Genomic DNA, 13,794 nt, shown 5'->3' on the forward strand with positions numbered 1-13,794 from the left:
TTTTGGTTTTTCTCCGGTACCGGGAACCGAACTCACGACCTTGCGCTTGCCAGGCAGGCGCTTTTGCCGCTGAGCTAAATCCCCAGCCCCTCATTTTTCTTTTTATATTTTCCATTAACTCTACTTCGGGGGCCCTCAAATCAGTGATATTTCCTCCAGTGGACATCTGGCACTCTGGTGACGCATCACAGCTTTGGTGAGAATGCGTACCTGTATCTCAGTAGTAACAGCTCACGATGCTGTCAAACAGTCCTTAATGCACATGACAACCCACTTACCTTCAATGCATCAAGTACTTATTTGGCCTGTAATATCGATAATAGTGCAGGCTGCAATGCTGTCCTCTGTATTGCATGTGTATTTCATTTGAAACTTGAAGAAAAGACACAGCATTAAATGTTAGGCTAGACCCCAAGGAGTGTTTGAGACCACGAGGACAGGCAAGGTTGAAGCAAGCAGCAATATCTTTATTTTTAACCAGGTGCAGTCGGGCCAAGGATGAGAAGGCCGTTGACCATGAACAAAGGCAGACAATAAGCTTTAGAGTGTCCTTTAGGCACAGGATGGGTTGGGGACCCACCAAGGGAGATGCAAAATTTTATGTTCCTCAGGGGTCATTGGCGCCTCTGGTGGGGAGCACCTGGGTGAAGTGCAGGATGACAGTAGCACTTTTCTGACTTACAGAGTGGCATTCTTCAGACTTACAGGGTTTCCTCTAAGCCTGAGAACCAGGTCTGGGAGCCAACCTGATAAACAGAGTTATTTTAGTCTCTCAGGATGAGTGAGGGTCTTCCTGCGTGTACAGTAGTGAATCTGTGGGGATTTTCTCTTCAGGTTGGGTGGGGTCTGACTGAGAAGACCTAACATTAAAAACATAAGGAAAAAGGTACTATCAAAAGTGTAACACACATATCAGAATTCTTTGCCAGCTATTTTGTGAGAAACTAACAATTTCTATTTCTTTAAGTATAAGAAACTGGCAAAAGTATGATAGGAAACATGTTAAATTTTTACTGTCTCTTTAATTCAATAGAATATGATTTTGATGCTGAGTAACAAGAATCCAACTTTGTCTATTGAATAAATAAGGTTCTGCCTATAGTTGTCTAAACCTCAATTTCTCCCTGTGAAACCATTTCTTGCAGTTGTTTTGTAAAGCTCTGGCTGGCTTATTTTGGATCTAAATTGAAGTCTAAGAACAACCAATATTCACACAAAGATTTTGAAACAAAAGAAATTTTGTGCCTGAATGAGCACTTATGCAAAAATACTTGTATTTTTTATTCTGGCAAAATTCCTAAGATTTAATGAAGTGAAACCATTAAAAAAAAAGTCCAGTGATGTGAGAACACAAAGACTATGTCTAAAAATAGCCTAGAAAGCTAACTGCTTTGCTTTTCCATACAATAGCCAGACTTGAATGTTGTCCTTGACAAGAACAAAAGAATCAGCCCCTGCCCTCTTTCCACTGTGATTTAGACTTTTATATAACTATGGTCCCAAACTAACCAAATTTAATGATGTTATTCTAAAGGAAGTTAATTAAATGCAATCAAGGTTAAATTTTACCATCATAATCTTTTTTAATATTCTTTTACAATGGAGGAATACATGGCTGTTTTCAAGAAATGTAAGTAACTAAAAGATTTTGTCAACAGTCATGAGAGCTTATCCAATGGTGAGTCCCTAAGTCATTAACAAGATGACCTTGGTTATTCTCAGTAATTATTAAACACTAGCACTACCTCTATGCCAGATATTCTGCCAGTATCTTATATATTTTATGATTTATTCCCTTAGCACCCCCTCAAATAAGTAGGCAATATTTTTCCAGCTTTAGTTACAAAGGTCTGAGTTGTAGTTCGTCACTTCTTCTAAAGGGATGCTACTAGAAAGCCGGATATAAATTCAAGATTGCGTGACTTCAAATCCATTATTCATGCCCTCATGTTCAGGTTCTGTTGGGCTTTAGTGGAGACTTAAAAATCATAACTGTCCAAATCATCACAATGTGTGGAATAAAGGCTAATCAGTGTCCCTAAACAGCAAGATATAATTTAAAAGAATAAAAAAACATTAAATGAGTGTTTAATAATCTTCAGCTCAACTTTTGAGATTCTTGGTGGAGTGATTTAATTTGAAAGCTTAGTTTTCCAAGATTTTTATCGTGATGAAATTGTTTTTAAAAAGTGATTAAATAATCAATGTTTATTTAATTACCCAGTGACATTATCCTGCCTTGATCTAATACTAGATAATTTAGTGCAGGACCTATGAGAATGAATTGTCCTCATTTCCCTCTGCCTGAGATTCTATCTGGACATACAGTTATGTTACAAGGCTGATAAACATGTCTTCATTATAGATGTTTTTCTCTGTAGGTTAGTAAATTTTCTCTTTCTTTCTTCTTTCTTTCTTTCTTTCTTTCTTTCTTTCTTTCTTTCTTTTTCATGTTTTCAGTCCTTTGAAGTTGATCAGTGACAGTACATAAGGGGGTGGTAAATAGTCACAATTAATGGAACATTTGGAAAAATAATTTAAACTTTTTTCATAAATAGAGAGTTGGGTTCATTTTAATAATTAAGACATTAGTTTTTCCTGTTTATACAATGTAGAATTTAAAGTAGAATCCAAAATACCCATTGGATTTTCCAAGTTCTGTATCTTTAACATCAAATGGCTTGAGTGAATAAAAGTAAGGAGCAAGGAATTGTTTCTGTTCCACAGCGATGTGCTCATTGAAAGCAGAATGCTACTTTTAACTATGAAGCCTTATTTTGATAAGGATGTAGTGCTTCTTCATGGCTTTTGGAGTAGCAAAGACAGTAAATAAAATAGATTTAGTTCTTTTGGTTTTGCTTTTCAAATTTTTTCCAGTAAACTTTCCCCCCATTGTAGGTTTTACAATTATATTTACTAAATGTATTATAAATATATTGCAATTCTTTTCATATTAATGATTTCAACATTAGCCAGGATTTAATTAGGTGTGCATGTTTTTCAGGTTCCCAATTGCATTTTGATGAACTCCTCAGATATTCAATTAATGTGAATGATTTACATAAAGTGTATATACTCTATGGGCTACTGCAGAATCACTTGATATTTTCCTTGCTATATGAATGGTTCCATCTACTATTTTACTAGTGCGAAATAAAATTATATAATTGGAAAGTATAAGACACTTTATAGCACATTAATTTAGGATAATTATCAGCATGTTATATTATGCATGGAAATGCAATTGAGGGTATAACATTTTAACATTTAGGAGCAGGAACAACCAAAAATAGTTAAATTGTTATGGGAACTATTGATTTGCAATATAAATGAACACAGTCATTAAAAGACATTTTGTAACTTGTAAATATTGTCTTCCTTTTGATAACTATTCTTTTTTTCTTGTTCCTTTTTTATTTTTCATTTGTTTTCAATTTTTTTTTATACTTTGCTGCTTGCCATTGAAGGAAGTAGAGGTTTGTATGCAACTTCTGTGTTTCATATATTATTTTATATTTTATATAAATCCCTACATTGAAATTACTCATTTTCACTCAATTTACATTATTTCCCCCCTTTAGGATGATTATTTCCGTATGTGGAGTCCAGGAAAACCCTTCGATCTGGGTAAGAATTTAATTATTTTAAAATAAAAATCTTTAAGTGCACATTACACTTATTGTTGGATTAGACTTTAAAATTGGAACATATAAATGAATAGAAATATATAAAGTAATTATGTTTATTACAGCACAGTATAGAAATAATCTAGTTATCATGATTATGTCAGGGTATCTTTTATCTTTTATTTTTATATACATGATTTATATTATTTATTTGGGCACTTGAACTTCAATATAACCAGTTTTGTTACTTGATACAAAAAGCTTCATCCAATTTTCAAGTGCATTTCCTGGGAAATAATTTTATTTGTGCAAAATTTCAAAACAAACTACTTTTCAGTCTCCTTCTCAGCTCGTAAAGCATTTCACTGAAAGTAGAGCATACTGACAATTATACTCAACTGAAGTCTTAACAAGAATGAAAAGAAAAAGCTTTACACTAAATTAGGAATCTCTCATCTCTGTGCACACAGCTTGCAGTTCTAGTTGCCTCATCTTCGGAAGGATAAGCAGGGCATATGGATGGAAATGGAAATACTCCTACATATACAATGAAAATGGTAACATCAAACACAATGCTATCATAACTATATGAATAAAGAAATTTGTGTACTACATTCCATGGTATTAGAGCTTATGAATCTCCCTTTTTTAGGTTTAAAACACAAGAAAATTCTGGCTTACATAGGCTAAATAACACCCTTGCAAAATCAATGGTCAGTGAATTGGGGCAGTTATATATTAGTCAGTTTTCTGGTACTGTAATAAAACACTTGAGGGCTGGGGATTTAGCTCAGCGGCAAAGCGCCTGCCTGGCAAGCGCAAGGTCATGAGTTCGGTTCCCGGTACCGGAGAAAAACCAAAAAAAAATAAAAAAAAATAAAAAAAATAAAACACTTGAAGGAAATAATTTATAAAGAGCAAAGATTTATTTTGGCCTATGGTTCTGAATATTTTTGTCCAAGTTTGGTGACTCCTTTGCTTTAGTCACTTAGGAAAGTAATTATACCATGATAAGGATACACGGGAGAGTACACTTCTTGTATCGTGAGCAGGAACAAATAAAAGGAAGGAGAGGAACTAGCATCCCACAGTTACCTTAGGGAGCATGCACAGATGATGTAAGGACTTGCCAAAAGACCTCACTGGTTCAAGTTTCCATCACCTCCCAATAAGATGCTACCCCATGGGAACCAAGCCTTAAACATGGATCTTTGGGGCATATTCAAGTTCTAAATAGTATCATTTTACAAGTAGATATCTTTTTTCAAAATGTTTAGGGAAATGATTGAATGACAGTCATAATATATTACTAAAAAGTACTTAGAGTTATTGCTATTTCTAGAATATTTTTTGCTTATTGTTTGGGAACCATGTCACAAAAGCAAAACTCTGTGAGAGAGAACCTAATTGCACGGGCCTGGACATGGACTGTCATCAATGTCTATATTAATCTGGAATCAGAAACAGTCATTCACATCCAATCATTCCTTTACAATTAGCTTCTTTCTTATATACTTCATACTATTTCAATATTGTTGCATATTTTTATTTGTGGAATACACAAAGTAGAATTCTAAAAATTTAATCTTGACTTATGTTATAAATAAGACATGCCAATACACTATAAGACACGGAATGGGAAAAAATAATGACACACAAAACTGAGTTGTATTTATGCACTTTCTTAGGAAGTGATTTTTTGTAATGATTCATAAACCTTGAAACTGAGAGTTATCCGTGAAATAGATATCAACAGTAAAATTTGCCATAGTCAGTGAGTCCAGTGATGATGAAGATGCTTTAATTTTTATTTTGTGTGTGTGACAGTGTATTGAATTTCAACTCATCTCTTATTTATTTAAATAGACAAAAATCTAATTAACAAAGTTGCTGTAGCGGAGTGTCTTGATCACTTTGTTGTGACTGGAACACAATACCAGATTCCAACAAATTAAATGAGCAGAACTTTATTTTGGCTCACAGTTTGCAGAAGTTTCATTGCATAGTCAGCTACCTCCAATGCAGGGTGACAAGGCAGAAGCAAATGGTGGGAAGAGCTGCTCATGGCAAGGCAGACAGGAAGCAGGGAGTCAAGCAAGGAGCCAAGAAAGGAGATGTAACTCTCCAGGCCATTTCTCCAGTGATCTACTGCTTCTACCTCCACACAAGTCAGCTATAAGCCCATGGGACAGTCACATTCCAAAACCTCCACCTATGATCAGATGAGAATTTACAAGGTATATGGATTGTAAGAATTAATTTTAACTTTAATTACCAATCAGCTATGACAATACATTCAAAGACAGTAAATGAAAAAACAATGAAACACAGACTATAATGTATTTCTAGAATTTTTTTTGGAAATGAATTTTTATGATGGAATCATGAACCCTAATAACTGAGCTATCTGTGACATGGATATTAATGTTTAGAATTTCAATAATCAGTGCATTCAATGGTAATAAAGATGCTGTGATTTTTACTTTCTGTGTTTTTGACATTGTGTTGAATTCCAACTCATCTCCCATTTCTTAAAAAAAAAGGCAAGATTTCTATAAAGGAGAGAAACATTATTACCATGTAATAATGTAAGACTCATGTCCTTTAATTTTGAAAGATTTATAAATTACTAATTTGTTATTAAATAAATTGAAGTTTATGATACAACTAGTATTTCTGAAAATTATTATTTTGAATCATTATTTTATTTATTATTTATCTATCTATCATCTCTATATGTACCTATCTACCTACCTACCTACCTATCTACCTAACAGTCTATCTAGATAGATATATATATGTTTATTAATCTTCACAATGGTCCTACAAGGTGGATGAGGAAATTGAGGAACCAAGAAGGTTAGATTTTTGCCCAGGTGATGTTCCAACCAAAGGACAGAGTCAAGATTTGGGTTCATATGATCTGAAATCTGAAGCTCTTCCTAACTGCTACTACAATATGTTGCTAACATCATATGCTAACAGAAAAAGCCCTATTAAATATATATATATATTTAGCGCAGGTTAATTATGGATCTTATTGGGTTCTGTGTGACATTTTCGTAGTGCATTTTGGTATGGTTCATATGTGCCTATGTTCATAATCTCTCAGAGATTATCCTTTAAAATGAAATAAATATTAACTTGAACAAACATTAGAAATAGAGCTATTAGGGCTGGGGATTTAGCTCAGCGGCAAAAGCGCCTGCCTGGCAAGCGCAAGGTCATGAGCTCGGTTCCTGGTACCGGAGAAAAACCAAAAAAAAAAAAAAAAAAAATAGAGCTATTAGCTTTATTTCTATGTGATACAATACTATTTTATAGACAATCAGATTTTGGAGATTGATTGAATATAGGTGAAAATGTTATTTAAAAAGGAAAAAAATTACATCCAGTTGTTTCTACTTAATTTTGGATTTGGATTAAGCAATTTATGTATATGAAGATTGTACTAAGAAATCAGCAGAATTTTTTCTCCTGTTTTGGTAAAATCAACTAATTTTTCCTATGTACCTCATTTAACTTCCAGTATAGCTGTAACAATTTTTAAATCTGATTTAAGATTTTATACATCAATCATAACATGTCCGGTTTGAATATTTGGGGGTCAGCTAAAATACTAAACATTATAAAACTATAATGACCTCAAACATTTAAGTAAAACCATTTTGGCTATCACAATTCTACTGCAAAATGAAAGAAGGACATTGATGCCAAAAATAAATTGCTTTGGATTTCTCCACACTGAATTTTCACTGCTGTTATTTCTCTTCATTAGTGTGGTTAATCATGAGTTGAAAAACAGAAATCAAAGAAAATATATTTTTAATGAGGACATATATCTCCTTGAATAAGGCACAACCATTATATATTTTCATGACAAATAATGTATAAAATTCATAAATAAACCTAAAGTGGTATATGATATGGATTTTAGTTTTTTTTTTTTTTTTGGTTTTTGGTTTTTTCTCCGGTACCGGGAACCGAACTCACGACCTTGAGCTTGCCAGGCAGGCGCTTTGCCACTGAGCTAAATCCCCAGCCCCGGATTTTAGTTTAATAAATCCTTGGATAAATATACTGTGCCTTTTAGAGAGAAAAATTCACTTTTTTTCCTCTTCAATGATAAAGCTTCTTTATTTTGGGGTACAGATTAATTAGGTTGTGTAACAGAAAAGTCACTACAATTTTAATCAATGACACTTTAGAGTTATTTAGAGAATCTGTTTGGAATACATATTGTATTTGCCAGTAAAATCTTTTATTAAGAAGTTAATTTTTTCTAGAATATGGTGGATATCTAGGTGTAATGGGGTGAGCTGGATGGAAGGACACAAAATACATTTTACTGTATCGCTTGTTTTATCCTCCAAAAAAACTTGGGGTTGCCTTACTTGATAGTTACCTAGTAATGAATAATAATTAATACATTCATAATTAAAAACTACATTTGATTAAGTCTAGGTATTTTGGATAAAATAAACTCCATGTTATTAATATGTTTTCCCTGCTCTTGCCTACTTAGAAGGACATGGAATCAGGGATTAGAAATGTGGCTGTGACTTAGAAGAGCGACCTTTGTCTCTTTGCAGTACTTTCCTCATATCCTGTCTTCCTAAAGCAGTACCTCTCTGGCATGGCAAACTGAGTGCTACAGACCCGTTAGATTGTGTTTAATTCAACAAAAGTTCATGAGGAAGAGGCAGGTGAGGAAATCATTCTTAAACTCAAGCTATTAAAATCTAGCCAAGAAGATAAGTGTGAACAATTAACCTTGTATCTACATGAAACATTTCTGCAAGGATTAAAAAGGAAGGGTATGAAAAAAAGTCTCCTTTGATGAAAACACAGACATGTGCTCATCCATATACTTTTCATTGCTTTTGTCTTTTCAAGATAAATTCTTAATCTGATCTCCACTCTTTCCCATCCATTTGCAGAATGTCTTAGATCTAACAGTCACAGCCTGGCAAATCCCTTTGAAATGAACCTCCGCTACAAAGCAAAAGTAGTTGAGATTTTATCTGAAGCCTTTGTTCCCTTCAGTGAACAAAGTTGCTCAGAGTATTGTAATATTTCCAAAATTGAAAAGAAAAAGCTACTGTTTGGGGAACTATACCCAGCATTTGCCTTCTCTTTCTCAAATTATAAGGCATAAGTGCCACGTTACGACATATGTAGATGAGTCGAAGTAGGAATTGCTTCTCTCACAGATACTTTAACTTTGTTTTGTTTTGGTTATCATTGGTGTCATGTTTTCCGTAGTCTTAGTTGGCATTTATTGATGGTATCCTGGAACAATAGATACGCCTGATCCATGCTTCACAATAGAGGCATGGTTGTGTAATAATGCTGCTTTGTTTAGGAGCTTGGAACTTTTGACATTTTTGTAATGGAAAAATTTGTAGTGGATTGAAGTTCCATCAGAAAAGTAGGCAATAATGATTACATTGATAAAATATTTCCTAAAAGTGCTTTCGTACATTTAAAATGTAGAATCTGAACTGTTGATTGATTTGAACATTACTTGATCGGCACATGTGACTTGACGGAGGGTGTTTGTTATCATTCTCACACATTCCTTATTAGGGATTGAAATGCTAATTGCCATGTCATTTTATACCCTCCATCGGTTGTATTGTCCACCTTGGTAGCTTTGGGATATAGGAGCCTTCTTCATTCCCAAGGTAAATCTACAGATAAATTATAATCCATCTAGAAAACAGCATTGCTTGGTCCTTTATTGTATATTAGACTTAGTAGATAAGAATTACACAGGCCTTCTAAATCAGAAGTTCATTACTTTTTCTTACTAATTTCTTCTTTCTTTAGACAGTGATGCTCTTGAATTTGGCTTGCACCATAGGCTATAAAACATAACAACTGACAGCCTTGGGTTTTTTCCTATGCTAAAAGTGCGACTGTCTCCAAAGAGTACTACAGTTGATAAAAAGATTTATGTTTTTAATTCTTAAGATAAAGTCAAAATGAATAGCATTTCATTTGATCCATATGGAAGTAGTTTACACAGGTGTGCAAAAAAGAAAACTATATTTATCTCATTTTAAATTGTGAATCAAATTTATAGAGCAAAGCGATTGGCATTTTGACCATTTTCATTGATTTCAGAAACTACATTTTTATTTTAAACCTTGTTAATCAAGCATAGTCAGTAAGAAGTATTATAAAGATTGAAAAAAATCAATGCACATAAAGTTATATTTTAATACTATTCTTTCACTGGCTTGGGAAGAGATTCCCATTCTTGCTGTGTGTGAGAATTATTGTGCTCATTGAAAAAATACAGTTTAAATTTGATTCCCCAGTATTTTGATTCCATTTGTCTGAGGCAGAGTTTGGACACTGTGTGTTTGTAATTGTGCCTATTTTTGGTTTGCTGCAGGTTTTGCACTTTAACAAACTGCATTAAGATATGCAGAACAAAAAATTACCATTTTGACCATCTCCAAATGCACAGTTGAGTCACATTTAGTACATTCACATTGTTGTGTTCCCCCAAGCTAGTCATGTATAATGCTGGGACCAAACGGAGTATGGTTTCTAAAGAGATTAGCACCATTAAAATGACACCCATGGCCTGGAGATTTAGCTCAGTGGCACAGAGCCTACCTGGCAAGCGCAAGGTCATGAGTTTGATTCCCGGTACCAGAGAAACCCCCCCAAAATAAATAAATAAATAAATAATAAAATAAAGTGACACCCAGTACTTTGAACAAGCGCAAGGAAAAAAATAATACCTTGAGGCCATTATTAAAAATTAAGCAAAATTTCCCTTATTGCAGGCTCAAGGATAGAGAAGTATAAATGTTTCATTTGAGAAGACTGCATGTGGGGCCCCTGCTTGAGAAGGTCCTTCCAGGCAGTTGATTCCCCAGGACTCGTTTCACCACGCTTATTCATCTACATCCTCAGGGATCTCAGCAGCCATAGTCTAAAAACTACTGCTGGAAATGGTAGCAGATTGGGTACTGTCCGTGCGGTGTTGGTTTTACTGGTATGCAAGTTGTAAGAGTTGTGCAGTCTTGGAGTCTTATACCCATAATCAAAGGAAGATCTGGAAGGCCAGGAAGTATGTCCCTGGGAAAGGGCTGTGTGAAGCTGTGGGAATAAAGCTGAAAAAGCAACAAAGACCCCAGGGAGTTGGAAATGCCAGGAATGTGAAATGTCAGCTGAGAAAAGCCTTGGGAAGTAAGCAGAATTAACCCAATAAAGAGGCCATCTGGGATACAAACAGCAAGCTCATAGGGATGGGTTCAAATCTCCAGTGAACTCACAGCTCAAATCTGTGTCCCAAATACTACACACAGAGCTAGATGATTTAATGTTTGTCCTGCTTGGTTTTGGTCTTGCTCTAGTCCTATTTTTTTTCTAGTGCACTATTCCTCTTTGGCATGGGAATGTTTACCATGTACCATTGTATATCCTGAATATGTAACTTGCTTTCTGAATTTTTACATGTTTAAATTCTCCTTGAATCTCAAAGGAAACTGTAGAATTGGAAAACTGAACATGCTAAGGTATTAAAACTTTGGGGAGGAAATTAGTGCATTTTTGGTTGTATTCAGGAGAGTTTCATCATGTTAGGCAGAAAAATACGACCATGGGAAAGAGACGTGTTTGTGTCAGTTGACAAGGGGTGCAATGTGACAGGCTACAGTCAAGTTGATTGGCCGGAGAGATCCTATGGGATTAATAAAACACAAGTCTGTCTGTGTCTGAGTGGGTCATAGGGGAGTGACTTTGGTGACAGTATCTGGACCTTGGCAACTTCCTCTTGTGTGTTGTTTTCCTCCTCTGCTCTGGCCACCAATAGGTAAGAAATATTTCTCTGGTAGGCCCTTCTGCTGTGATAATTCTGCTTTGCAGCCAGTTAACCATGATCTGAGTCCTCAGAAACTAAGAGCCGAATAAATGTCTCTTGTATTTTTTGTTGTTGTTGTTGTTTTTGTTTTTGTTTTACTCTGGTACTGGGAATCAAACTCACGACCTTGCGCTTGCCAGGCAGGCGCTGTGCTGCTGAGCTAAATCCCCAGCCCCTAAATGTCTCTTGTAAATTGTGGATGTCAGGTACTTTGCCCAAGTGACCAAAATGCTGACTAATATAGTGGGTATAGAATTTCAGTGTATAAATAATTGTCTTTTCTCCCTTCCCTCAAGACTTTGATAACCACCATTCTGCTTCTTGTTTTACAAATTTCACTTTGCTGTATATTTTATAAGTGAAGCTGCACAATATTTGTCCTTTGGTAACTGGCTTATTTTACCTACCATTATGTCCTCAAGGCTCATTGCTCTTGTGTGAATCAGAATTTCCTTCCTTTCCCTGGCTGTATCACATGATTTGGATCTCTAGATCATGTTTTCTTTATCTATTCATCCATCAGTCAATGCTTGGGTTGCTGCTACCTTTTCACTATTTTGAACAATGATGTTTTGGACATGTGGATACTGATATTTTTTAATATATGCTTTCAATTGCTTTGGGCATATACCTAGAGTGAAAATGCCAGATCATATAGTAAATCTGTGCATTTGAGGAACAGTCATGTTACTCTGCATAGCAGCTAGACCATGCTACAGTCATGCCCATCAGTGTATAGAAGATTTCCAGTTTATCTAACCCTTCACCAAAATGTTTTATTAGCTATTTGTTAAATAAAATTTATTCTAACTGGTATTATGATTGCATTTTAAACTCTATACCTTAGAACTCATAGGCTAGATCCACAATTTATTGAAATTTTGCTTTTCAGTCATTCTGCTTTATAGTAGAGAATTTTGTGTCAAAAGCATTATGTTTTTGAAAGCAGTCAAAATTTGCAGGGATTTTTAAATAACCTTTATTTTTTCATATCTAGTAACAGAAGCAGCTGTCCAAGGCCATTGAGAACAGATGATAAGAAACAAGAAACAGCTTACAGTTAAAAATATTCCTTCCATTAAAGCAACACTTCCTATACACCTGATGTTTTATGTATAATTATTATAGTCACTTTAAATATATATATTCTTTTTGTACAGATGATACTGAAGTTAGTAGTGATTAAGGGAACAAAGCAAGTTAGTAGTGCAACTAGGGCTTCAGCTCTCTTTTTTTTTTTTTTTTTTTGGTTTTTCTCCGGTACCGGGAACTTCAGCTCTTATATTAGTGAATTTGAATTACATTTGCTCTTTTTTATGAAATATTGTAAAATTTTAGTCATATTTTTGCTACATCATTTTAATGAACATAAATTTAAAGGGATGTACACAGGTAGCTAAGAGGATAATAATCTATGTACATTTCAACATATTTAGAATTATTCTCTTATGGAAGAAATGAAGTATTTGTCAGTTGTATTCTACATTTTGAAGTATTGTTTTGAAATGTTTTATATAATTGTTTTCTTAGTTGGACTGGGACATATTTGCGTCCTTTGGGAATAACTTACACTCTAAATTGAAGACAAATAGAATATTTCCAGGATTTATGAAAACTCCCTGTAGAATATATTCTTAGAAGTTAGTTTTTATTTAAGTATTCTGAACCACAACTCTAATCCCATTTCCTCATATGTGACATAGAAAAAAGGGCATGTGCATTTAGATTAAAAAAACAAAAACACTGGTACTGAACCTTAGAAGCACCTGAATCCTCTCTGTGATACAATTAAGAAACCCCTACCTCTTTGTTCTGATCTCTTAAAATGATTTTTGAATAAATTGAAGCTTCATGTGATAATGCACTACTTAAAATCAAAGTTTTAGAATAGCTTTTTGCTGCTATTTTATAATAAATGTGATTTAAAGAATATCCATTTCAAAATAGATCAAGTTCACACTATATCCATTTACATTCCCACTCCAGTCATATTTTGCATATAAAAAGTATATATTCTGGATGGAAATCTGAAATCCTCATTGACTTCTTCCTTTTATTTTACTGATCACTTACTAGTAATTAAAGATGTTGGTTGTTTGATAGAAATTCTCTAAAGTTGGCAGACTTAATGAACTACAGTTTCAACATTTACATATTGCACTGTTTTTTGGAAGAATTTAATCCTTAAGAATTTGGAATTTATATCTATTGTACCAATATTGTTTACAAATATCATTCAATTTTGAATCTTCTGACATGAAATATAAAATATATAGGTCTTTGAAA

The 13,794-nt window shown here is 34.1% G+C and overlaps 1 protein-coding gene across 3 annotated transcripts in view; it reads left to right on the top strand.

The window, feature by feature from the left end:
* Positions 1-13,794, top strand: part of Spock3 (sparc/osteonectin, cwcv and kazal-like domains proteoglycan (testican) 3) — a 394,510-nt gene that overhangs the window by 142,361 nt on the left and 238,355 nt on the right. For 2 of the 3 annotated variants that reach the window (XM_005373580.2, XM_005373579.2), the window contains exons 3-4: positions 3,468-3,476; positions 3,582-3,627. In XM_005373580.2, the coding sequence (XP_005373637.1) occupies positions 3,468-3,476; positions 3,582-3,627 (55 nt within the window). The remainder of the gene's footprint in view (positions 1-3,467; positions 3,477-3,581; positions 3,628-13,794) is intronic. The other variant, XM_005373581.2, reaches the window with a different exon arrangement.

The sequence above is a fragment of the Chinchilla lanigera genome, unplaced genomic scaffold (genome assembly GCF_000276665.1).
Source record: "Chinchilla lanigera isolate Chin_1 unplaced genomic scaffold, ChiLan1.0 scaffold00002, whole genome shotgun sequence".
Classification (NCBI taxonomy): Eukaryota; Metazoa; Chordata; class Mammalia; order Rodentia; family Chinchillidae; genus Chinchilla; species Chinchilla lanigera.